This window comes from Ictalurus punctatus, unplaced genomic scaffold, assembly GCF_001660625.3.
Source record: "Ictalurus punctatus breed USDA103 unplaced genomic scaffold, Coco_2.0 Super-Scaffold_100046, whole genome shotgun sequence".
NCBI classification, from domain to species: domain Eukaryota; kingdom Metazoa; phylum Chordata; class Actinopteri; order Siluriformes; family Ictaluridae; genus Ictalurus; species Ictalurus punctatus.
The window spans coordinates 5,197,738-5,223,652 of NW_026521087.1; the positions used below are offsets into that span (position 1 = coordinate 5,197,738).

General features: G+C 41.5%; 4 protein-coding genes across 24 annotated transcripts in view; 3 read left to right on the forward strand and 1 right to left on the reverse strand.

The window, feature by feature from the left end:
* Nucleotides 1-2,241, forward strand: part of LOC128630132 (uncharacterized) — a 7,122-nt gene extending 4,881 nt beyond the window's left edge. The window contains exon 2 of the mRNA XM_053678735.1: nt 1,461-2,241. Within this exon, the coding sequence (XP_053534710.1) occupies nt 1,461-1,558 (98 nt within the window). The 3' untranslated portion in view covers nt 1,559-2,241. The remainder of the gene's footprint in view (nt 1-1,460) is intronic.
* LOC124627540 (NACHT, LRR and PYD domains-containing protein 3) overlaps nt 1-25,915 on the reverse strand; it is a 285,770-nt gene that overhangs the window by 65,387 nt on the left and 194,468 nt on the right. The window lies entirely within an intron of this gene.
* Nucleotides 2,817-24,687, forward strand: LOC128630148 (E3 ubiquitin-protein ligase UBR2-like). 7 transcript variants are annotated; one of them, XM_053678766.1, is made up of 13 exons: nt 2,817-3,039; nt 3,135-3,252; nt 4,417-4,470; nt 4,558-4,672; nt 6,495-6,602; nt 6,725-6,825; nt 6,911-7,084; nt 7,318-7,953; nt 10,708-10,756; nt 10,851-10,990; nt 11,131-11,233; nt 12,187-12,267; nt 12,386-12,404. In XM_053678766.1, the coding sequence occupies exons 8-12, from the start codon at nt 7,933-7,935 to the stop codon at nt 12,195-12,197; spliced, it is 324 nt and encodes a 107-aa protein (XP_053534741.1). In that variant the 5' UTR covers nt 2,817-3,039; nt 3,135-3,252; nt 4,417-4,470; nt 4,558-4,672; nt 6,495-6,602; nt 6,725-6,825; nt 6,911-7,084; nt 7,318-7,932; the 3' UTR covers nt 12,198-12,267; nt 12,386-12,404. The 7 variants fall into 7 exon arrangements, 4 of the variants coding, with proteins under 4 accessions (XP_053534741.1, XP_053534740.1, XP_053534739.1 ...); XM_053678765.1 differs by lacking the exons at nt 12,187-12,267; nt 12,386-12,404 and adding an exon at nt 23,004-24,687; XM_053678764.1 differs by lacking the exon at nt 11,131-11,233 and having other exon boundaries at nt 4,560-4,672; nt 12,386-12,842.
* On the forward strand, nt 12,980-16,892 carry LOC128630137 (uncharacterized). Its single transcript, XM_053678750.1, has 5 exons — nt 12,980-13,175; nt 13,268-13,361; nt 14,415-14,459; nt 15,748-15,817; nt 15,936-16,892. Exons 1-5 carry the CDS (start codon nt 13,052-13,054, stop codon nt 16,311-16,313), a joined length of 711 nt encoding a protein of 236 aa, XP_053534725.1. The 5' UTR covers nt 12,980-13,051; the 3' UTR covers nt 16,314-16,892.

Consider the following 25,915-nt stretch of genomic DNA (forward strand, 5'->3'; position numbering starts at 1 on the left):
ATCTCAGTGAAGGAGGTGTGGCCTCTGTCTCTGTCCATCTCAGTGAAGGAGGTGTGGCCTCTGTGTCTGTCCATCTCAGTGAAGGAGGTGTGGCCTCTGTCTCTGTCCATCTCAGTGAAGGAGGTGTGGCCTCTGTGTCTGTCCATCTCAGTGAAGGAGGTGTGGCCTCTGTGTCTGTCCATCTCAGTGAAGGAGGTGTGGCCTCTGTGTCTGTCCATCTCAGTGAAGGAGGTGTGGCCTCTGTCTCTGTCCATCTCAGTGAAGGAGGTGTGGCCTCTGTGTCTGTCCATCTCAGTGAAGGAGGTGTGGCCTCTGTGTCTGTCCATCTCAGTGAAGGAGGTGTGGCCTCTGTGTCTGTCCATCTCAGTGAAGGAGGTGTGGCCTCTGTGTCTGTCCATCTCAGTGAAGGAGGTGTGGCCTCTCTCGCTCTCTGTTTCAATTTCATTAAATTGAATGTAATTCGGAGTGATTTATTGGTGTGACACAGCACAGTGTGCATTTGGTAAACCTTGAATTGAGTAAGTAAGTGATAACAGTAAAAATAAAAAGACAGACAGACAGACCTATTGGTTTGTGCTCTTTTATTAATAAATTAGCATAACCCAATTTTTTATAGTTATTCCACTGAATTTCACTTCACACACACACTTGTGTGAGTGTATGTGTGTGTGTGTGTGTGTGATTCTCTGTGTGTGTGTATGAGTGTGTGTGTGTATATGTGTGTGTGTGTATGAGTATGAGTGTGTGTGTGTATGAGTGTGTGTGTATGAGTATGAGTGTGTGTGTGTATATGTGTGTGTGTGTATGAGTATGAGTGTGTGTGTGTATGAGTGTGTGCGTATGAGTGTGTGTCTGTGTGCGTGAGTGTGTGTGTGTGAATCTCTGAGTGTGAGTGTGTGTCTGTGTGTGAGTGTGTGTGTATGTGAGAGTGTGTGTCTGTGTGTGTATGTGTGAGTTTGTGTCTGTCTGTGTGTGTGTGTCTGTGTGTGTGCTTGTGTGAGAGTGTGCTTGTGTGAGAGTGTGCTTGTGTGTGTGTGTCTGTGTGTGTGACTGTGTGTGTGTGTGTGTATGTGTGAGTGTGTGTATGTGTATGATTTAATTCTTGACCGTCTCTTGCAGTGTTGTCATTTAATGATGTTCCCTTTTAAATAGCAATTATCAGTCCGTACACGATTTTGCAGAGTTCTTTATTAATTTATTTTTATTTTATTTTATTATTTATTTATTTATTTATTTATTTATTTATTTATTTTGGCTGCGGCTTCTTACAGAATTTGAGGTTTTTTTTTGGTGCTTTTCTTTGCAGAAATCTACTTGCATTGGTGAAATTGCAGTTGCACGAAATTGTTTTGTACGGTCTTTTGTAGTCATGTTTGTTTGTAAATGAGTCCCCTACAATTCCACTGTGTGTGTGTGTGTGTGTGTGTGTGTGTGTGTGTGTGTGTGTGTGTGTGTTTCAGGAGAACGAGAAACTCGGACACAAGAGTACTTCCTGACCATTGGTACTATGTACACATCGACATACACGCACGTCAGGAGCTTTCACACACAGTGCTAGGAATATCCCGGGACAGAGAAACGCACCTTCTAAGTGAGCGAGTTTAGCGTCAACCGGTGAAATTTGCTGTAGCGTGAACACTTCGCCTCTGTGAGCTTCACTCTCCGTAGGGTTCACTGTAATTAGACATAAAATGTACATAATGTTTATTTTTCATACATTTAGGATTTCATGTTTTTTTTTTACTCTTCGAGGAAAAGAAATGATATTTCGAGGCAGCTTCTTCATCACTACCTGCTCTGTTTGACTCAAAAATGTAACGACCGGTTTCAAAAAGTCACGATGTCTTCAGTTCATGAGATTTTACTGCTGAATTTAAACAGGAAATGTGAAATATTTTTTTTCCTTTGTTTCCTCTACTGTCTTTTTGCTGTGATCTTGAACACAGTTGTAATTTTTTAAAAAAATAATAAATAAATGATCATTCTAGTTCTCCCACTTTCCTTGTCCTAATTGTCCTGTATCTGTTAAATCCGTTTCATCTCTGGTCTTTCTGTCTGTATGAACACTTGTAGAAATGACTTGTAGTCCATATTTTGAAATGATTGTGAATTTAAATAAAGATATTCTTTAATTCTGTATTTTGTCATTTAATTATCATTAGAAATCAGAAGATCAGATTAAAGCCACGGCTTCTTTACCTGCCGAAGCTGTAAAACTTTCAATAAACCAGTCAATAGATCAGCTGGATAAATGTAGATTTCTATTTACTGATGAGATGTATTGATGGTGTTGATAGATTATTTGAAGATTTTTATTGATCTTGGACAATCATTCAGTTAAATATTTTTTTAAAAAAACTTGATAAATAGTTGATTAAATAAATGTAGTGTAATGTTCTGAGTCAAATATGAAAACTACAAATAAATAAAATCTATTTATATCTGTGTATAATTAAAAACCTCACTTAATGCAAGAAATTCATATCCTAAATGTTGCAAGTGATTAATCGGATCATTTTATTCAGCTGTTTAATTATTACTTTCTAAATAATAAACAAATGAATGTTCTGTATTCATGAGGAATGTTTACATTTTGTGTCCAAACTCAAAAGTTTAAACAAAGTGTATATTTATGATAATAAACACAAAGAACGTGAAACCTCAACACGTCTACAATCATCGATGAATTAAATATTAATTTAAAAAATTTAATTAAACAAGAGTAAGATGAAGTATATTTTTAATTAAAATGTAATTAGAAAGGAGCACTTTTAAAGTGGATTTGATTTAAAATAATGATAAAGCTGTTTTTTTTTATGTATTTGTATATCTTATCCTCTATCGTGTTTAAGAAGAAGAGAATAATGAAGCTTTTTATGAAATAATATTTGGGTTTATTTTATTTTATTTTCTCCTCAAATATTCAAATTTACGTCAACGTCCGTTACGTTGGTGACGTCACCGCGAGCGCGAGAAGTCGAAGTGAGGAGCAGAAAGCGTTGTTAGTGTTAGTTCTGGCCCGTTTGGACCCAAACTAAAGTGAGTATATTCGGTTTTGTGTAACCGAACCCGTTCTGTTTTGTGCTGTATTGTGTGTATGTGTGTAGTTAACGGTGTTAACACCTGTGATTCAGGTGTATCAGTATGAAGCAGGCGGAGACGGCGCACTGATTCACTCTCAGAGCTCGATTCACTAATGACCGAATCACCGAGGAACCGACCAAAGATAACTCACACCCGCACAGAGAAGAAGTGAGAAATAACATTTTATAACTTTTTTTATTCACTCCTCTGGTTCAATATTAATGTTAATATTGTACAAATATACTAGCGGTGCTAGCTTTTGAGGAGGCAGTCCAGTCCACGCATGCGCAGTGTAATTAATGAGCAAGCTAATCGAAATGAGATTAGCAAATAGGTCGATGTTATTTTTGATTCTATTTAAAACGATGAATTCACTCTATCAATAACTGCCCAGTCTGAGAATATTACACGATTTACTTTTATAAGTGGACGTGGCTGAACGACATTTAGCTTCACTGGCTAATTAGAGCTCTTTTGCTAGTTTAATGGCTGAGTCATCCGGCTTCGCGCATGCGCAGTGTGGGTTAAAGCGCTATAGTTTTCTTTTGTTTTAAGGCTAAAGATGCATTACCGCCACCTACTGGACTGGAGTGTGGCAGTCGTTTGGCAGAAAAAATCAAATATGGGGGGGGGGGGATTACCAAAACAATACTACGTAAATAAAGGAAAATAAAGAGATACATAACTATATACTTATTCTTGTATACTTACTGACAACCACTACATATAGACACGTGTATAACCTAATAGACCTATGTAAGATATAACCCAGCACACCTGTACTACAGCACTTGCATTGGAAACATACACTACCGGTCAAACACATTATTTTTTTTTAGGTTTAGGCGTTATAGTCTTCTTCTTTTGAATTATTATTATTATTGAGACCATTTGGGGTGAATTTGGAGCATGTGGGGGGTTTGAGTGAACCCAGAATGACCTATAAATATTCTTTTAATATCTCCAGAACTGACGCAGCACAAACGAAAATATTTACGGCACAAACCAACACAAACTATTCTGCCGATGTTTTGTGTTGGTGGGGGGGCAACTTCACGCAGGTTGTGTGTGTGTGTGTTTCTATGCTCTTCAAATATCCAGGTGTTAGATGGCCAAGTGTGTAGTGTACAGATAGAGTGCACAATTTAAGAAATAGGAACCAGTCAGAGAGAGGACATCGTAATAAGAACAGGAAGCACTGACCAAATAAGGAAATAGATTAAACCGGTACACGGCGTATGGGAGGCAGGAGATCGTGACAGTTATGTTGAATTATAACGTGTTGGATTATAGAAATAAATAAAGTGGTACTGATGTGTGTGTGTGTTTTAGGATGAGCTGGAGTGGGGCAAAGAGAACTGCATTCAGATCAAACGGATACAAGAGGTTATGATTCTCACTCACTCGCACACATCTATACACACACTTCTCGACACAGATCCCTAACTATCATTTCTGGTGTGTGTGTATTAGAGGTGGCCGAGTTGTTTGAGGATCTGAAGAATCGAGTGTCACAATTCAACATGCACATCAGCGAAACTTCCTCTGACTACACCAGCGCGCGCACACACACAAATTCATAGTGCAGGTAATACACACACACACACACGAGTAGAGCAGGTGTAGTTTAACAGCATATGTGTATAAAGAGGCTTTTTTCTTCAGGTCAAAATATATACAGCAGGGGTGCCCAATATGTCGATCGCGATCGACTGGTCGATCGCAAAGGAAGTGCAGGTAGATCGCCATTAAAAAAAAAAAAAGATGTTAGTTGACGTACAGGGCAGCCAGTCTGAGATCTCGTCTTTTCTCTCACCACGCGTGTGCGATCAAGCGCGCCAGTGCTAAAGGCTAGCGAGCGAAATCGCGGGGAGAGGACATTTTTCAGTCTTTTAAAGACTTCATTGACAAAACCCAGCTCCAGTGTGCAAATTGATATCAGTCAATGGTTGAGCAGCGCAAATGGATTCATTGCCAAGTGCAGGGAAGACGATGCTTTCCCTGACTTCTTTAACTACCACTGCATAATACACCAACAAGCCTTATGCACAAGAATGCTAAACATGAAAGAGATCATGGATGTGGCAACAAAGATCGCCTGTTCTATACGTGCTAGATCACTTCAAATACGGCTGTTCCGTGCGCATCTGGAGAAGGCAGACTGCGACCAATCAGCTCCTGCTACACACTGACGTGAGACGGCTTAGTAGGGGTAAATTCCTGCAGAGATTTCGAGAGCTCTGTCCGGAGATAAGCCAGTTTCTTTTTGCTGTTAAACATGCAGAATACACCCAGGTCAATGATGATCAGTGGTTGCTGGACTTTTTTTAACTGAGCATTTTTAACCGATCTGACCAACTTAATTTGGAGCTGCAAGGAAAAGACAAAAATTAAAGGCAGTTAATGCCTTTAAACGGAAAATGCAACTTCTGTCCTCAAAGCTGCAGCGCCATGTTTTTGGGAACTTCCAAAACCTCGCATCAGAGCTGGAGACGCAGCGGAACGCTTGTGCGCAGTTTAACATTGCACGCTACACGGAGCAGATTGACAGCTGTCGGTCAGAGTTTGACAGACGCTTTCAAGACTTTGCTTTATTGGAGGCATTCGCCACATTCATGTGCTACCCGTTTAGGGACAATGTTGAGGTTGATTCACTCGCATCGAAAATTGCAGCGCTGTTTCACCTGAACTCGTCTGAAGTGGAGGATGAGATTTTGAAACTACAGACTGACATTCAGCTGAAGTCCAGGGCTCATGGACAGTTCTGGAACTTACTCACAGGGGAAAAGTACCCAAACATGAGGAAATGTGCCACCTCCTTGACTGCATTATTTGGCTCTACTTATTTATGTGAGTCAGCCTTTTCCCTCATGAAGATCATTAAGCCCAATGACTGATCATCATTTGGAGGCCTGCTTGAGGCTGGCTACCAGCAGCTACTGTCCGGACTATGGAACCCTGGCTGATTCTATTCAGTGCAAGTCATCAGAGTAAGGTAATGACCAAAAATGTACTGAATTGTAGCGTCCCATAAGGGTTCATTCAGTTATGCAAGATACATGAACATATAGTGTGTGTGTGTGTGTGTGTGTGTGTGTGTGTGTGTGTGTGTATAATATATATATATATATATAAAGTATACGCAGTGTATATATAAATATGTTTTGCATTTTTAGTGTAGGTAGATCTCTTTGACTGGTCATGTTAAAAGTAGCTCGCAAGTCAAAAAAAGTGTGGGCGCCCCTGATATACAGTAAATATAAATATTAGTCATAATTCACAGCCTTAGAAGCACAAGCATCCAAAGTGATGACAAAGTCCATGATGACAAAGTCCAAGAAGTGTAACTTACTCCTGCAGAAAATAAATAATAATAATTATTAAGTATCAGTGATGTTTCCGTTGTTCAGGTGGCGATTGCAGGCGCATTTTATCCGAACTGCTTCCTCCAGGGAACTGTGGACGAGGAGCTCGCCTCCAAGGAACTCTATGGAAACGACCCCAGGACCACCATAGTGGTATTCAGTCAGCTTCCATTTAACTAGGGGATTATTATTATTATTATTATTATTATTATTATTATTATTAATAATAATAATATTTCTCCCTCTCTCTCTCTCTCTCTCTCTCTCTCTCTCAGGTGTGTAATCTCCCTCCATTTGCATTCCTCTACTATAAACAGCTCCAGTCTCTCTTCAGACACTGTGATTAAGTCAAATCCATCTCCTTTGACAGCTCCAGGTGTGTGTGACACCTCTGTGTGTGTGTGTGTGTGTGTTTAATTGTGATTTTCTATAAACATGTATTGTGGGTCTGTGTGTATCAGGGCCTATGTAGAGTTCTACCGCTCGTCAATGAGAGGTTCTGGCGTTCTCCCAGAGGTCTCTCTGTCTCTCCTCCTCGCACAGCAGAGACTTCCTCTCCATCTCAACGTTTAACCCACTGGAGAGGTGGAGACTTGGGTAGAGGGGTAGTGTATCTCACACCTCAGACATACACGGTACACACACACACACACACACACACACACACACACTGCAGCGAGCATCATCAGATGAGTCATGGTTACATTTTAAGTGAGAGTAGTCATGTGACCACATCCCCTAGACAGTGTGATGTTTAGATGATGTTCTGTACATTAGTGCTGTTCTGTTACAGGTCTCTCTCTCTGTGTCTCTCTCACTCACTGTGTGTGTGTGTGTGTGTGTGTGTGTGTGTGTGTGTCTCTCTCAGGGTGAATGTGGATTTTCAGAATCAGTCAGTGAGCCCTGTCAGGGTTCTGAGCAGCTCCATTGAGCTGGAGAATCTTCCATCTAACCCTGTCTTTATCGTCAATATCACCGAGGTGTCTGTTCCGCCTCTTTCACTTTCAGTGCACAAATAAAAAAAAAAGCAGTGGCTCGTGTGTGTGTGTGTGTGGGTCATGGAAGTGGGGTTTCCAGGCTCACGCGGAAAGTCTGGAGAAACAGAGGTGGCTGACAGTGGCCGTTAATACACGGGCGCTCTGCCCACTTCCTGTCTCACCTTATCCAAATCTTCTGTGTCTCGCCCCTTTCTCTGAAACTCACACCAAACCTGGGAACTACTACAGAGCCAAAATACTGCATGTCATGGGGAGTAATGTGGAGGCTTACACATGAATACGTACTTTATCCCTTCAGAATGGTGGAGATTTGTCTCTTGACTATTTTAAATTTGGTTCTCTTCAACAGGTTGTGTTTGAGTTGTGCAGGCTTGTGTCACCTGACTTAAAGAAGGCATTGTTTGAAGGGCTTGATCAACACCTCCCACGGCTCCTGCAGTTGTACAACACCGAGAGGCAGTGAAATACCCGAAATCCAACATGTGATGACCCGCATTGATCAAGAGGTAAGTCTGATGAACTTTAGTTTGTTCTGCTCCAGAAATGAGCCGATATCCAGCAGAACAGCACTGATAGTTGTGTAATAGACGTGCACAGTAGAACTGTCGTGATTAATAAATAAACTTATAAATGTGATTACTTGATGAACGTAGACAAAACTCTATACATGTGAAATGTTTTGTTGAAGTTCAGATGAAACTCTGATGTACAGAATCTTCAACAGAGTTCTGCAGAAAGATTTTGAATGCCGGTCATTCACCAGAACAAATTTGCAGGTGATCAGTCTGTCTAAAAGAAAAAATCTAAACACACAATATAAAATTCCTGCAGTGTGAATAAAGCCTTTGTATTGCTTTTAGCAAACATGTCTAGTACTCTCGGTTCAATGTACACAATTTACCCCATTTAAATGCATTTTGGAAAATGTTCCATATGGCCTTAAAGTGTGAATATTCACTGGATGCCAAATAAGTAATCAAAGAATGGAACTGATTTTTTTCTTCTCTAATGGACCATTAATCACAATTATAAAAGATGATGCATCAGGTACAAAGTATCAGCCCCCCTTCTGCTACACCATTTCCACCGTGTGTGTGTGTGTATGTGTGTGTGTGTGTGTGTGTGTGTGTGTGTGTGCGCGCGCACTACAAATCACTTTGAGGTAAAAATATTTTAAGGCAGCCACTTTCACCTTCCTACAACAATTGGTGACTGGTCTGAGGTGAAGCTTCTTGTCATGTTACTGTGGTCATGGATCACATTGTGGGGATCTCTGTAATGTAACCATTTCTGTAATTATCCTTACCTGCCTTTGCGCTTTTGTGCTTCTGTGTCTTCTGTTGGTGCTTTATACTGCTTTTTAGGGCCCGAGCACCGCTGCTGCGAAGCCCTATTGGATCTGCTCCTTTTTTTTAATTAGTACTATTTTTAAAAATTATTATTAATTTTTTCATGCATTCGTGTGGTTTTTAAGTGCCTAAACATACCCGAAAACTCAACGAAATGCGCCAGCACTGGTGAAAATTTAAGTTACGTAGGGCATGGTCGAGGAGCTCCATAGCACCCCCGAATGCAGACGATGGTCAGGGTGAAGTTGCTCCGATGTGCACGTGATGTACCATAGTCATTGCTCTCAAAGTTCATCAAGGTTCACATGGTTGTATCTGACTCCACCCAACAGGAAGTTGGTCATGTTGGATGAAATGTTGGATTTTAAAAGCTTCCCATGGTGTTTTGAGAGACTTAACATGGCTGAAAATCCATGAAACTTTGCAGATGCATTTGTCTTACGACATTAATTGATGTGATGTTGCATTTTATCATAGTTGTGCCTCATAGGCTCCATAGCTCCCCCTATGTTTTAAATGCACATTTGACATCATTGGAATGCTCAAACTATTATTTCACACACTTGTTAAAGTATGGCAAAATTATGTTTATTTGGTCATTTAACTTAGGTGTGGCAAAACTAAACTCAGCAGGAAGTCAGCATTTTGATTTTTTGATTTTTCAGGCATTTTGATTTTTCTCTTAATTTCTTCCTCCGTTTTTTGCCATTTCCAGGCCTTGTACTTTAACGTACTCCTCCTGGAGCTTTCATCAGTTCGGCATCACGTTCGGTCAGTCTCATCTACAGGCATTGACGATGCTAAATTGTGAAGCTTTTGAATTTTTGCTGCTTGCCGTGGGCGTGGCGCTCTCACAAATTTAGAAGTTTCACCATGAAAAAGGAAGTTGTTATAACTCAAACATAGAATGTCCAATCTAGGGATGTCACGATACCAAAAATCTAGTAGTCGGTACTGATACCAGAAAAAATACTCGATACCATGGTGTGTATAAATAAATAATACTTTTAACTCCTTTGTTTAAACACTTGAGTATTATAAAAAACAATAGTGGCAACAGTCACATAATATAAAAAAAGCAATTACAAAATAGATATATAATAAATATGTAGGCATAAAATGTTTTTTCTTCGAGATGTTCTGAAATGAGGTCTGGTTTCGGTGTATAGTTTGGGGATCTCTGTATACATGAAGTAAGAGAGAGGGGGTAGGTGGAGCAATTTCATTTTAGCCCAGAACCTTTAGCTTGCCTTTGCCAGGAGGTTCAGACTTGGCTTTCAACAAGATAAAGAGCCAAGCATACTTCCAAATGAACACCAAAATGCTTCAAGAAACTCAAAATCAGTGTTTTACAATGAGCTTAAAATGTCCTCCATGGTGGCATGGACCAGGACCCTCGGTCTGCAGCATTACAGGAAGATTTCAGGTTAGACATTACGGGAAGAGTCTCGGTGCTGTTATTGTCTCTGGGGCAGACATCAGTTAACATTGTGACCCCTTCCCTGGAGAGAACAGCATTACAATTCTGAAAACAGTTTTTGTAAATAATCATTCACTACTTAAAGCATGTACCCGAGCTCCTGCTACGCAGTAACTAAAACTGTCTGCAACTCACGTGTTACTTCATTCTTTAGTTCCTTCTCTTAAGTGCAGAGCCTCTGTCAGATTGTGTGATTGATAAAGAAAAGCACATAAATGACAAAATACCAGTTTGAGTGCCTAGTGGTCTAATGAGGAAATGCTCTTTGGAAGCTCAATATATGCACTTATCCGTTTGCATTTTGATTCGGCTGTTAGTGCTGGGGATGTCCTTAAGGTGATGTGCTGCTTTTGGCAGATTTAGTCATTCTCTTTAGTCACATGAGCACTAATGGTTTTTCTAAATTTTTATGTAGTTTATTTTGGATACAGGCAGAGGAAGCTCAGCGAAAGCTTAAGAGACAGAATGGAGAGGACCCAGGTAAGCTATTTCTTCAGTGATTGTAGTCATATCTGAAAATGATTGGTCAGTTGAATGCAGATTGCTGAAGTGTGAGTGTCTGTGTGTGTCGTAGCCCTGCCTCCATTCTGCCCACTGTTTGCCAGCTTGGGAAACATTCTGCAGTGTGACGTGCTGCTTGGCATGCTGGGAGCTGTGCTGCAGTGGGCTATGGAGCCCAGTGGAGGACACTGGTCTGAGTCCATGCTGCAGAGGGTAAATGTTTGGATGTTTTGTTAAAATGACATGATAGTGTAGTAAATTCAACAAAATTCCACTTGCTATGCTGTGTTCATGAGCATCACTTTTTAATGACTGAGTAGTGTTCACAATTCTGTATGTGTGTGTTGCTACAGGTGCTGCACTTGATAGGCATGGCTCTGCTGGAGGAGCAGCAACAGCTAGAGAACATTGGGGATGACGATGAAGTTACTTTCAACTTCACCCTCAAAATCTCCCGTAAGTTTTGTACATCATCTCACACAATAGAAAGCCTCAAGCCTGTAGTTAGATCTGTGGTTCTTGTATCACAGGTCCCGGTGAAGCCCCCGGCAACACTCCAAGCATCCTGGCTCTGTTAGAGGCCTTGCAGTGCGCGCTTCACTTGGAAGTGCATAAAGACATGATTCGCTGGATCCTTAAAGTGAAATTACATCTTGATTATGTTTTCAATTTGCCTTACTCTCTCTATGCGTGCACCTAATATGTCCACCAGGTGGCAGCCTAGCATGTTTTGCAATTCGCTCACTGAAGGTAGGTGCAACATACAAAAGATGAGCGTTTTTACCATGAAGTTTAAAGCAGTGCTTCATCATCAAGACCTGTTTGAAATCGAAGCAGTGCAACACCGCTCAAGGTGGCGTGGCCGGTAGGCAAAGCAGCACCTCTCACCACGGTGAAGCACAAATGCTTCACTGTCCCAAAGCGGTTTTGCTGCTGATCATCTGTAGGTGGCCCTAGGGGTGTCTTGATGTGGATTATTGTGCGTGTTACTTAAAAGCTGTATGTCAACATGAATATTTAAATGACATGTAAGGATTGCTTACTACACAAACTGAATTTCCATGCACTGTGATGTGTGCATTTTATTTTCCATATAGTGAAAACTGTCAGGACACCTGCACCAGGCAGAACATGTACATATAAAGGCCATGGTGTAGGCCAAGGCTAATGATGTATTGCAGTATGTACTTTGAAGAGAAACAGGCAAATTAAATGTTAGTAAAATTGTAATGCATCTTCAGTATTTAATGGTATGGTGTGTGTGTATATAGTTTTTAGTACACAAATGTGTTCTATTGAACATCTGCTTAGTTTTGCAAGACTTTGTGTGTGCATGTAGTTCTAACTGCACTGCTGTATCGTTTTCTTGTAGAAGTATTTTCCTAAATTATGTGTCTTTTTCTACACAGATGGTGGTTAGCATTAAAACGATGCGTGAGTGCACAGCTGCTGCACCTCCCTGTGAAGGAACAGGGCACTGTCACAAGGAGGTCAGACTTTGAGCAGCTTTCTATTCCACGGACATATTAACCATTACCCTTTAAAGTGTTGAAGAGCTTAAATCTACGTGTGTGTGTGTGTGTGTGTGTGTGTGTGTGTGTGTTGTAGACTGTGTGGGACAAAGACAAAGCAGAGAGAAAAAGGAAAGCTGAACTGTGCTGGAAAAAGACCATGGCTCAAACATTAGAGAGCCAGAGTCATTTTATCAATAAGTACATAGATCTGCTCACGCAGGATTCAGAGGATCTGGACGCCTCAGCCTCTACATCAGCAGAGCATAGGTACCTAAGCATGCTCGTAGTGACGCAGCGTTCTTAATAAGTCAACTTGTATTGTATTCTCAATATCCAGTCAGTACATTTATGTCAGTAAATGCATGCATCAACACTTCCTTGACTTTGCTGAGCAGTTGTCTGTTCTTTGTCCTAAAAGTTCTTGCATATAATGGTGGTCTTCACATAACATAAGTAAATTCCCATCCTTAAACTCTTTATCTTGCATATTCATTTCGAGCATTTTCTGTTGGGGTAAATGAGTAGAGAGGATCCTAGGCCATTTTTAGCAATTTCCTTGTGATTAAAAAAAGTTGAACCCATTTATTCAACATTGATTATTTTAACAAATTCAGAGGTACCTTAACATAAAATTAAGGTTATAGTGTACTCATAACCATCCGTCTCTGCTTGGTACAGCCCCAGTTCATGTGACGGTGCTCTGGTGTGTGTGGGACCTTGTCGTTGGCGTGCCAGAGGAGGAGAGAGGAGGCAGATAGAGATGCGTATCCTGTGTCACGAAGCGCAGGAGATCCTACCTGATGGCACCGCCATGGTGCTCGCTGCCTTTGTCCAACGCTCTACGGTCATGTCCGAGAACCGCAAAAGACCCCCTCACAATCCAGGTAAGGTTATGGTTTACAGTGTGCAAGTCAAGTAAGTGGATAGGTTTGAGTAGCCAGTGTGCTTATTTCTGAAGGATACATGTGTGTTACAGAGAGCTATGATCCCCTCTTCATGCACCCTGACCTGTCCTTTGGTACCCATACCGGCAGCTGTGGCCACATCATGCACTCTCACTGCTGGCAGAGGTGAGGAGTTGGGCAAAATGTTACTTCTAGACAGCCCTCTACTTAATCCCAAATAAAAAGTTTTGCTGCTTTCAAATGTTTGTGGATATAGGCAATAGATCAGCAGCTAACAGTAAATAGTTTGTCTAGAAAATATGACCTTTATATGAACAATTAAAAATAAATTAGCTAGTATTAATCAATCAGTCTGGATGTTTTGTGACTGAAAAGTCAAAAATCTAATCTGTGATGTACAGGAAAGTCTTCATGGATGTGTGGTGATCGATAAGATGTAGATCCAAATTGGATGTGTTTGGCTTAAATATGCGATCTGCAGATATATATATATATAATATATATATATATATATATATATATATATATATATATATATATATATATATATAATATATATTTGTCCCAATACAGTGAGCTGATCATCGACACAAAGCATGAAACAAAGCTTGCTATGTGCACTTGACTATTTTTCACTGTCTTAGATCAAGCCAGTGTTACTTTCAAAGTCTGTAAACTTATTGTGCCTCATGGGGAAGCAAAGAACGTTAACCTGATCTGACCTTAGGAGTAAGTGCAGTTCAATTCAATTTTATTTGTATAGCGCTTTTTACAATAGACGTTGTCTCAAAGCAGCTTTACAGAAATATCAACACGGTATACAGATATTAAAGGTGTGAATTTATCCCAACTGAGCGAGCCACTGAGTGGCGACGGTGGCAAGGAAAAACTCCCTAAGATGTTTTAAGAGGAAGAAACCTTGAGAGGAACCCGACTCAGAAGGGAACCCGTCCTCATCTGGGTAACAACAGATAGTGTGAAAAAGTTCATTATGGATTCATATGAAGTCTGTATGGCGTTAGGAGCAGCCGTAGAGTATCAAAAGCTAAAGAAATCAGGTGATTGAACTTGTTATATATACATCAGAATATATCCACTGGACATTATTAAAGTATAATGAGGTGGGGGTCAGAGTGCAGGCTGCTGTGTTAATGCACCCCAGAGCTGAGAGGTGTGTATCATTGAGCTTATGTGTGTTTGTGTCTGGTTTATTTGCAGGTCTTTGAATATCAATGATGCAAACAGGGAGGAGAAATATAACAGGTATTTACATACCAGTCAGTGTGTGTGTGTGTGTGTGTGTGTGTGTGTGTGTGTGTGTGTGTGTGTGTGTGTGTGTCTCTGCACCACTTAACTCCCATTTTTACTGCATTTGTAAAACTGGAGACACTGCAGGGGGAAACCACTCAAACCCTCTAGTGTGTGAATCTCCCAGAGCTTACACATTCAAACTGAAACTACACAAGCACTACAAACGTGTGTGTGTGTGTGTGCGTGTGTGTGTGTGTGTGTGTGTGTGTGTGATTGTATTTGTGTAACAAATACAGTAACAGTAAACCGTTTTTGTGTTGATCTTGATGTATGTTTTGGATCATTGTCCTGCTGGAAGATCCAACGATGGCCAATTTGAAGCTTTCTGTCAGAGGCAGTCAGGTTTTCATTTAATATCTGTTGATATTTGATAGTCCATTACGCCATGTATCCTTTCTCTGTCACTTTGGGGTGGTAGTTACATCCATCGACTTGGATAAGCAAGTTACAAGCCATCGATAAGGGAAACCTGAGATCAAGATACATCTCAGGTTTTATTTATCTATTTTCATTTATTTATTTTAAGAACTCACTTTTTACATTCCTTCTAATAAGTCGCCTAAATGCATTCTTAAGTTCATTCTGCCTAAGGCACTCCACAAAAGCTTAGTGGAGTAGTACTCCAGCTACCCAGGAGTAGTTGATTAAAAATAGTCGAGAGTATTTGTTTATAAAACTAGTTGTTGAAGCCCTAAAAAGAGCAGTTTTCCTGTGGACCTCAGGGGAAGCAGTAAGGAGCTCTGTTCATTTGAGAACTTTAAGAAAAGTAACCTGGGTGAAGCTCTTGATGAATCTGGGAGATGTTGAGTGTGTGCAAAAAATTTAAATATAATATTTAAAAAGTTTAAGATTTCACAGCATATTTGTGTGTGTGTTATTTCAGTATTAATGTTCTTGTTATTATTTAAAAACTTTTTTTTTTTTAAATAAAAACAAAAACACATGTGCCAGGTGTCACGTATCAGGAAGCTCTGGACTCCACTTCTCATCAGCCACTGCACTGCACTACATGTCACATGACCACCTGCACCTGATTCACGTTTTGGTTAATGAGCACTCGTGTGTATATATAGCCATTGTCTGCACTGATTCACGGTCTTTCGTTGTCTTAGACTTTCGTGTTCCCGTGTTTTGTTTCATGCCACAGTATTTTGCCTAGTTGTCTTAGTTTTGTTCTTTGATTGTTTAAATAAATGTTATATACTGCAATTGCTTCTGGCTCAACCTTGAATCGTGACAGAACGAAAGACCAACAATCAGAAGCAGCAGATCGCCAAGATGGATATCTGGGGCGTCAGGATGCCACCAATGTTAGTGGAGTACTTTACCACATTGCGCCAACAGTCGGAAGATTACCAAGCTGCGCTACGAAAGCAGCAGGATGCCAGGAATTACCTGGGCTTCAACTTACCGCCTATGTTCATGCAGGACTACGCCATGCTACGCCAACAGGAGGAGGAGTCCAGGTACAAGGGGGAGTTTGTGTTCAGTACAGAGACCCAGCCCGGGACCGACAGGGTGACCTCAGAGCTCGAACCTGAGCTCCACGAGGTGGGCTCACCTGCCGAGTTCCAGCAAAGGGTCAGCGGGGAGGCACTAGCACCAGGCTTTGATGTCCGAGTACCAGTCAAGTCTCAAGTCCCTAAGGTCCCAGCCAAGCCTCGCGTCCCTGAGGTCCAAATCAAGCCTCGCACCGCCAAGCTCCGCTCGCGCCACAGTCCGCCGACACGCACCGCCAAGCTCCGCTCACGCCACAGTCCGCCGACACGGCCAGCCAAGCTCCGCCTATGCCCAAGGTTCACATAGTGACCTCAGAGCCTCAGCCTCCCCGTTCAGCTGAGGTCGTCGCTCAACCCGCCTGCTCCATGGCAACTAGTGTTCCCCCCTTCTGCTTCGAGGAGACCCACGCTCCTCTCCCTGGCCGCACGGGGGACTTCTCTCGGCCTTCCAGTTCAGCTGGGGACGTCGCGCCGCTTTCATGCTCTGCCAAGGAAATATCTCAGCCTCCCTGTGCCATTGTAGAAGCCGCCCGGCCTCCTGATTTTGCGGGGGACATTTTCTCCAGGGAGCCAGGACCACCAGATGGAGGACGTATAATTTTGGGCGCCCTTGGGGGAGGGTTCTGTCACGTATCAGGAAGCTCTGGACTCCACTTCCCATCAGCCACTGCACTGCACTACATGTCACATGACCACCTGCACCTGATTCACGTTTTGGTTAATGAGCACTCGTGTATATATAGCCATTGTCTGCACTGATTCACTGTCTTTTGTTGTATTAGACTGCCATGTTACATGTTTTGTTTCATGCCACAGTATTTTGCCTAGTTGTCGTAGTGTCTATGTTTTGTTGTTTGTTCATATAATAAATGTTATATATCTGTGATTGCTTCCGAACCCATCCTTGATTCGTGACACCAGGGTGTACAAACATTTTTTTTTTTTTCTTCCTGGTCGCGTATTTAAAATTCTTACTTGAACCGGTACATCTATACGATATATTTTCGTCATGTGTGTGCTTGTGTGTGTATTTGCACATGTATGTGCACGTGTGTGTTTTCCTACTATAGGTGTTTAAGAACTCTTTGATCCACCAGAGGACGGGTGATAAGAACCCATGTCGGTACTTCTCTAAGCAGGAGCTGAAGGAGCTTTTCACACTGGAGGACACGTACTCGTCCTCCATTCGGCTGCAGCTGCAGTCGCTCCACTCGTCTGCGTGCCGCTCCGACCCTGAGCTGCAGTGCCACATCTCCTCTCTGAAGGGCATGAATGTGTTTGGCGTGTCCCGTCATGACTTGCTGTTCTCTAATGAGGATACTCTGCAGGACGAGGACAAATATGGTCACAATTTGGCCCATATCTGTTCAGCGGTGCTATATCTAGGCCATATGTGACGGATAATACCCACATGTGGCCCAAACATACTTGCTATTTGGGATTTCTGGTTGGGGTGTGAAAATTTTAGATGCTGGATTGACAGTTATATTATTAAATAACAATATGAACAGCAAGATTATTAATTGGAGTAGCAGAAGTAATGAAAATAGCAAATGTTAATATTCATAAATACAGGTAATGGGATTTAGTGTTAATAGTGCAAGAGTAAGTGTAAATATGAATCTGAAACAGATGTGGCTGTTCATCTCAGTGCTTGAATTGAAGAAAAAGTCAAAAAAATGTAGCCATGTTGTATAACATACATAAAGGGCAAGCAGGCGGAGCTTGTGTCCCCAAACATGATCAGTGCTTGCTTTGATGTACAAAACTCCTCATATGGCATAGAGCACGCACCATACAGCATTCCTCAAATCTAGGCCTAATTCTAAACCACTTTAGCTGGAAGACCCACCCACACACTGTGTGTGTGTCAGTGACTGTGTCTGTATGGTTGGATGATGAGCAGGTGTGTGTGTGTGTGTGTCAGTGACTCAGGTGTCTGTACAGTAAGCTGATGAGCAGTTGTATCTCACTGTCTCCAGTGTTAATGTCAATGTCAATGAAAAAAGTCCAGTGCTTCCTGTTTCCTCCCTTCAGACAAACACTGTTTCCCAGAATGCACCAGTGAATCAAACGATTCCTCTTGATGTTTGACATCATTTGGACTCTGCACTTCAGTGGCTGCACACTGATGCACAACTTCACTAGAGGCCAGTTGAACGTCAGTGAAGCTTTTTACCATCACCTTCCTCTTCCTCCTCAGACTCAACCATGTGTTCACTAGGCTCTGGCTCGTCCTCTGGCTCCGCCCACTCCTCTCATTTTTCCTCTTTCGTCTCTGGTTCCTCTTCCTCCTCCATATCCTGCAGCTGTGACTGTACTCGTGAGCGTGTGCCAGTGTACACCTCAGAGCTCTGGACTCGAAACTTTACATTCTGAAACCCTGTAAGACTTACCCTGTGTGTGTGTGTGTGTCTGTCTGTCTGTCTGTCTGTGTAGTCACTTCTTCCATAAGGCATGTGTTGAGCCATGGCTGATGGATCACAGGACCTGCCCGATGTACGTGTGTCATCCTCAAATCCCTCAGAGTAGAGGTGAGGTGTGTGCGTAAATGGATTCATGAGAGTTTCTCATCTCTCTAGAGACGGATGTTGAGGAGCAGCACATGTAGACGGTCACTTCTGATTTGCATTCGTTTCCCAGCAGCACTGAGTACTTTCACACACACTGTGACTCAGTCTCCAGCATACACCCCAACTCCGAGTCTCTCACACAGCGATGCTACCTTTTCTGGATATGAATCTCTGCATGCAACAGAGCAGCTGGGTCCTGCTGACCACACACAGTGTGTGTGTGTGTGTGTGTGCACTTCTCACCTTCGTGTGTTTCAGCCTGCCTTGCTGAATTCCAGAAGCTGCTGCTAATAAGCTAGTTTGTTCACTGTGTGTGTGGGGGGGTATTATTTTGGAAGCACACACCTGTATTTGGACTAAACATACTAGCATGACCACAAAAAGATTCAAGATTGTGGCTCAATTGACGAGAGGCCATAAGGTCTGTGAGAACGCTGATATTCTTGTCCTGGGTTCGATGGAAACATGGTGTCAGGGCGTGCGCTGGTCTGTCAATACAGTTCCCTCTGAAGCCCAGGATTTGTTTTTACTATACACTGAAGACATTTGGGTTTGAGATATGTCGGTCATTTTTAGGACATTCCAAACATGTTCCAATATTTTCGATCATTTGAAAAATGGGTAGGTTTAAACACAAGGTGCCATATTTTAAGTTGTTTGACCAGAATTTAATTTCCTAATATTTACATCTAAATTTGTTAATCAACTATTCATCATTTGATCTCAAGCCCAAATGTTTCCCGTATATAGCAAACCAAAAATAATTGCCCTTGCTGTTCTAATACTTTTCTCCATCTAATGGGAATAGCTCAGCAGCGGCGTTCTTCACAGTGGCTGACAGTTTTTGGTCTTGGTCTTGTCACTGAGTTGACCTGTGGAGATCCAGGGCAGGTTTCATGGTGATTTTCTCTGGCAGGTGGGGCATCTTCAAGTTACTTGGTTACAGTCATATTTCTATAGCACTTTTCTAGACACTCAAAGTGCTTTACACTGGGAGGAGACCACTAGTGTGTATCCTCCACCTGGATGATGGGACAGCAGTCATAGTGCTCCAGAACTCCCACCACAAACAAGCTATTACTGGAGAGGAGAGAGTGATGTAGCCAATTCAGAGATGGGGATTATTAGGGGGTGATCGAGAAGGCCAATGAGGGAATTTGGGCAGGACACTGGGGTTATACCCCTACTCTTTTTTTTATTTTATTTTATTTTTATTTATGTTTTATATTTTTAATGACCACAGAGAGTCAGGACCTCAGTTTAATGTTTCATCCAAAAGACAGTGCTGTTTATACAGTAGTGTCCCCGTCACTATACTGGGGCATTAGACCCCACACAGACCACAGGGTGAGCCCCCCCTGCTGGTCTCACTATTACCACTTCCATCAGCAAGCTTAGTTTTCCCCAGGAGGTCTCCCAGTACTGGCCAGGCTCAACCCCGCTTATCTTCAGTGGGACGCCAGGCAAGAGCTGTAGGGAGAGATGGCTCTGGTTATGTATTTCTGCATTCAGTGATGGACTGGGAACCTGTTTTCTCGTAGCTGCCCTAACTGTTTAGGAGGGTGTGCTCCTCAGTGCAGAGGTACACTTCCATATGGAGGCTCTATTCAATGGCTGTACCCTGTGCTGTGATTGGCTTGCAGGTTTGGAGGCAGTGTGTTTGAAGTGCCACTGCACTACGATAAGCCCGCCTTTGAGAGTGAAACTCGCAGCTAGGAGACCAGCAAAACACACTGTGACTGTAAACACACACACACACACATGCGTACATGTTCACATACACTATACATACATTTACAGTCACAGGTTTGGATTTAAAAATGCATTTTATTTCATTTCTGTGTGTGAAATAATGAATGACCTCATGCTGTGGTTAATGGGAGGAAAATCTCTCTTCTCTTTTATCTCTGGGGTGTGTGTACTGGAGAAACACACAGTTCACCAGCTCCCTCTGCTGGACATGTGTTGCATTACCTCTCTCTTTCTCGCACACACAGTCAGTATATACTGAATTTGCCATGTGACAGGTGTTCCTGGTTCAGTATGGGTGGAGCTTATGTGAATTTTTTTTTCAACTTAATCATGTGACATCCGTCAGCTTTTCTTTCCACTTGTTCAGCTTGATCATCTATTTAATGCTGTATAGCGACTGCTGGGTAGGTAATGTTAATGTTCGCTATGTTAACTAGTGCTGTGGGTAGGTGACGGGCTAGCACAGGAGATATTACTAAACTATTATACTGTTTAATTATAGGCAGGCTTTTATGCCCACAAATACTAAAGAAATAAAAACAGAAGCTAGTGGTAATGTTATACAGTTCAGATTATACTTAAGCTCCGCCCTCACTGACTCAGACACGCCTGTCAATTGGCACAAAAAGCTTGCTATTTAAAAATAAATAAATAAATAAAAATTCTTAAAATTATTCTAATTTTACTAACTATTTTACAAAATATCAAAATGTGTCCTTTTATGTGTGTGTGTGCTTCACAATGTGGCCTTATTGGTATCTTCTGTACTCTATGAACTACTGATCTGAACTGTTAAATAAGAGGTGTAGTTTTAATCAAATTATAGTGATATGAAAATGTAAACTGTAAATAAAGTCTCTTTTTATCATGAATGTGTGTGTCCACTTGGTCCCTTGGCATGAGCGGGGATATTTATCTAGAGTATCAATTACTATACGAAGTCTTTAGTAACAGCATTTCTCTGAAGATGATTTAATGGAGCTTGTGTTTAGAGTGTAACTTGTACTTTAGTTTTCTTCATTTTCCCAAAATTTAACACCAGATACTTCACAGTACACGAATACCACATGGAGATACAAACTTTATAGTTGACGTGAGGGTAACACTGTTTACACAAGGGTAACAGGCTTGACACTGAGGTAACACTGGTTACACAAGGGTAACAGGCTTGACACTGAGGTAACACTGGTTACACAAGGGTAACAGGCTTGACACTGAGGTAACACTGTTTACACAAGGGTAACAGGCTTGACACTGAGGTAACACTGTTTACACAAGGGTAACAGGCTTGACACTGAGGTAACACTGGTTACACAAGGGTAACAGGCTTGACACTGAGGTAACACTGTTTACACAAGGGTAACAGGCTTGACACTGAGGTAACACTGTTTACACAAGGGTAACAGGCTTGACACTGAGGTAACACTGGTTACACAAGGGTAACAGGCTTGACACTGAGGTAACAGGGTTTACGACCTTTAAGTGTAGAGATCTGATTAATTTTATGTACATATGCGTGTTCATGGATAAAAAAACGTACTGTCGTGTCTGCTCAACTTTTTTTTTGATGAGGGATATGCAAATTGAATTTAAATTCACTAGTCTTACTTAAATTTCCTATATTAACTTGTAGATTTTAATTATAAATATATTTTCTAATTATTATAGTCTCTATTGTATCACTGGAACAATGGCCCATATACACATGTGACAGCAGCACTTTACATGAAATCATGCAGCTACAGGTCAATAGCTTTATTAATGTTCACATCAAACATGTATTATTGTGTATGGGGAGGACCGGGTGGGTGTGAGACCCAGTTTCTGTCCCAATTTCTGTCCCAGTCTGGCCCGGCTCCTTCAGGAAATACTTTATCTGATGTGTATATCAGCTGCTTATTTCTTCTTGGCCTTTACACACAGTAAAGGTTTACTGTGCTGCAGTTCTACATGTCTTTATACTTTTGACCATTAGGGGATCTCCAATGTAAACCCTTGAGAAATTAAACATTTTCAACACATCTGTAATAAAGCTGCAACTTTTGGGGTTTTGAGGGGTTTTTTTTTTGGAGAGTTTTTTCAGGTTTGGAGGGTTTGAGGGGTTTTTGGACTGTTTTGGCGGGTTTTAAGTTTTTTAGCATTTCGGAGGGTTTCAGAGGTTTTCTGAGTTTTTTTTAGGGTTTTGTAGGGTATTGGAGTGTGATGATCATGGTGACAATGTTGACGATGTTGATGACGACGATGATGTTGACGATGATGATCATGATGACGATGATGGTGACTATGATGATGATGACAATAGATGATGACTATGACCATGATGATGACAATGATGATGACGTGATTATTATGATGATGACGATGAAGAAAATGATGACGGCGACGATGATGATGATAACGATGGTGATGATGATGACAATGACGATGATATGACGGCGATGATGGTGACGATGATGATGATGATGGTGATTATGATTACGATGATCAGAACGATTATGATTATGATTATGATGATGGTGACGACGATGATGACTGTGACTATGATGATGACGGCAATGAGGGTGACAATGATGGCAATGATGACAATGACGATGATTATGAGGACGATGATGGTGATGGTGATAATGGTGGTGATGATGGTGATGATCTGAAGTCTTTATTTTCTCCTACAGCGTGTATGAAGCAGTGCTGCACGGAGCAGATGACGGAATGTCTGGACTGGATTATGGCTGAATGTAAGAATTTGTATTCAAAATTTCTGCAGAGTATGGCGATCTCCTTCATACAGAAGTCAGATGGTTGAGTAGGAGTAAGGTACTTCACCGTTTTATTTCCTTGGTGAGTGAAATTACGGCTTTAATGGAACTGGGGGGGGGACGACACTAACCTGTTGTCTGATGGCTGCTTGATCTTGCATTCTTGGCTGATGTGACAGAGAAACTGAATCAGCTCAATCTTCAGTTACAAGGTAAAGACAAAACCATATGTGATATGATCAGTGCTGTGAAGGTATTTAAAGCAAAACTGTCATTTTACCTTCAGCAATTGAAAAACAAAAGATTGCAACACTTCCCGTCATTGGTAAAGATAGAAAGAAAGCCATGCAAATGCAAGCAAAGTTTTGGATGTACTCGAGTATTGTGACCTCCTGTCCAGGCTTGGGCAGGAATCTGAGGAAAGGTTCAGTGATTTTGAAAATCTTGAGATATGTGTGGCATTTGTTGCCAAGTCTTTCATGGAGATAGACATGGATCACATTTCAAAGCAGATGGCTGAACAAAAGTTTAACTATGTGCTCTTCTCATCAGCAGACCATAGGCAACAGCTAAAGGGTGTTTCTGTCGTGGTTTCTGTAATGTAGTGGTTATCACGTTTGCTTCACACGCAAAAGGTCCCTGGTTCGAGACTGGGCAGAAACAAGCTAGCAATTTTGAACTTTGCTTTAATAACTGACCGGTTGTCATCACCGTAGGATCAGGTCCTCTAGGAACAGCCGGAAAGCGAGACCTTGGACAGAGCAGATTTCCTTCTTTTGTGCCTTTGTAGCAAAGCAGTTAACATTTGCTTACAAAATGAAAGGGAGTCTCTGGTTTTCTACAGAAAGTGGAAGCCTGGCTCTTTCGTTGCTCAATAAGACTCTGAACGTGACTGGAAAATTTTCCATAAAGTCCTGGTCGCCAAGTTCACCTATCAGCGAGAGGTCTACACCCGAAAAAGGCTGGGAGCGGTTTCCCTTCCATTGAGCTTTTGGTGCAAGGCAGATAACAGCTGCTTGCAAAATCACAGGCAGTCTCTGCTTTTCCACTGAATGTGGGAGCCTGGCTCTTTCCTTCATCAAGAAGACAAGAGTAATGATGCGCTTGATTCGAGGGGTAGGGGTAGACATGGCCAGGGAAGAAGAGAAACAATACAGAGCAGCAAGTAGTTACACAGACTCCTGAATGTTCTCCATAACCATACATTTCATGTAAACACCAACCAGAAAAACTGAAAATATATGTACACACTGTATTTCACAATAATTAACAATGGTCAAGTCCATCAATAACGCAAATGTCCAAGTCTGTTAAGTTCAGTACCCCAACTAAACTTTCTAAATCTTACGGTTCGGTCCCCATTTGGGTGCCACTCTGTAGCGTGGTACCTTATGGGGTTTGGACGCCAGACAGTTCAAATTAACAGTCACTTATAACTTATAATTTGGACATCACTCAGAATAAGGCTACTCAATTCTTACAAAATAAGTTTATTATTATTTATGCAATAAACATAAGAAAATACAGATCGTTTCAGTCATAGAAACCGAAATAATGAAAACCAAAAAGTTCCCCTACGTGGGATTAATAAACGCACCCATAAGGAAACAAGGCTCTATTCATAAAAGAAAATTTTCACACACAAAAGGCAGAAAAAAAACATTTAACCCCAAAATAATTCTTAACCAAAACAAAAAAGTTGTTCACTTTAAAGCTGCACTTCAATGGCGGTGATTTAGGCGTACGGGAGTTCGTGAACCCGAAAGCATGGGAAAGAGCAGTCAGATTCCGCTTAACACTCGGAGTTCTTTACAGACAGTAACATCCAACGATTTAAACATACTGGTTCTCCACAAAAGTATTAAAGAAAGGATCTCAAACCCGTGATGTGCCTCCGAACCCTCAAAACTCTGCTCGCTAGTTTATTCAACTTGGCAGAATATTCCCGAAGTGTTCGCCAGCCTCCTGAATCAATATCCACAAGGTTATAATCCACAGTAAGAGCATTAGCATGGTCCTTGGCAAACACACACCATCAGTTCCGCCATTCCCACCTGGCTCTCATTTCCGCGTCCCGCTTTCTCTCACCTAGTCACCTGTTCTTTTTATTGCTTCCTAAGACCCCACCCTTCTCTTCATCTCTTTTTTTACTTCCGTTAATTAAAACACCACGGAATGGAACGGACTCCGCTTCTGTGTCAATAAATGGTAAAATGGTAAATGGTGCAGTTATATAGCACTTTACAGGGTGACTGCTAACTCCCTGGCAAAGAATCTCAATTGGACAGGAGTCGATGGAAAGACTTCACTGGCCACTCTCCAACTCGGAGAGGTCGTGATTGGTAAGTATATCTGTTTACATACAGAATTAGCTGTCTCTCTCAGATGATATGTAAGGGGTAATCCACAGCTAGATGTGCATTGAACGATTTTAGTGCATGATGTGGAGGAGAAGAACCACTCGTTCAAATCGTCACCTAGCCATGGATTACCCCGCTTATACCATGGTCTTTCCACAATTAATAACGTTAAAGCTGTCATTGATATTAAAAGTTTAAAATGACAGTTAATTTCTATTAGTTAGGTCGTTAGATCTGGAATTTTGCCCGGTATAAATCAGACACAGAGATAAAGTAGTGTGATGAGATTACATTTATTTGAATGAATTGACAGATATCTATCAGAGACAGAGAGATTAAGCATGTATGAATTTCCTGCATCATGTGCCTCTCAGCAGTCAGTCAGTGCGTTTACATGGACCACAATAATCCACTGTTAACCCGATTAAGACGATACTTTGATTAAGAAACTACCACGTAAACAGCAAT

Bases quoted from the DNA above. Each gene is read 5' to 3' on its own strand.
- LOC128630148 (XM_053678763.1), top strand. From the start codon at position 7,933: ATGACCCGCATTGATCAAGAG. The intron at 10,991-12,186 runs GTAAATGTTTGG...TTTTCTACACAG, and splicing joins CTGAGTCCATGCTGCAGAGG to ATGGTGGTTAGCATTAAAAC. The intron at 12,268-12,385 runs GTCAGACTTTGA...TGTGTGTTGTAG, and splicing joins CAGGGCACTGTCACAAGGAG to ACTGTGTGGGACAAAGACAA.
- LOC128630137 (XM_053678750.1), top strand. From the start codon at position 13,052: ATGCGTATCCTGTGTCACGAAGCGCAGGAGATCCTACCTGATGGCACC. The intron at 14,460-15,747 runs GTATTTACATAC...GAATCGTGACAG, and splicing joins AGGGAGGAGAAATATAACAG to AACGAAAGACCAACAATCAG. The intron at 15,818-15,935 runs GTTAGTGGAGTA...ATGTTCATGCAG, and splicing joins GGCGTCAGGATGCCACCAAT to GACTACGCCATGCTACGCCA.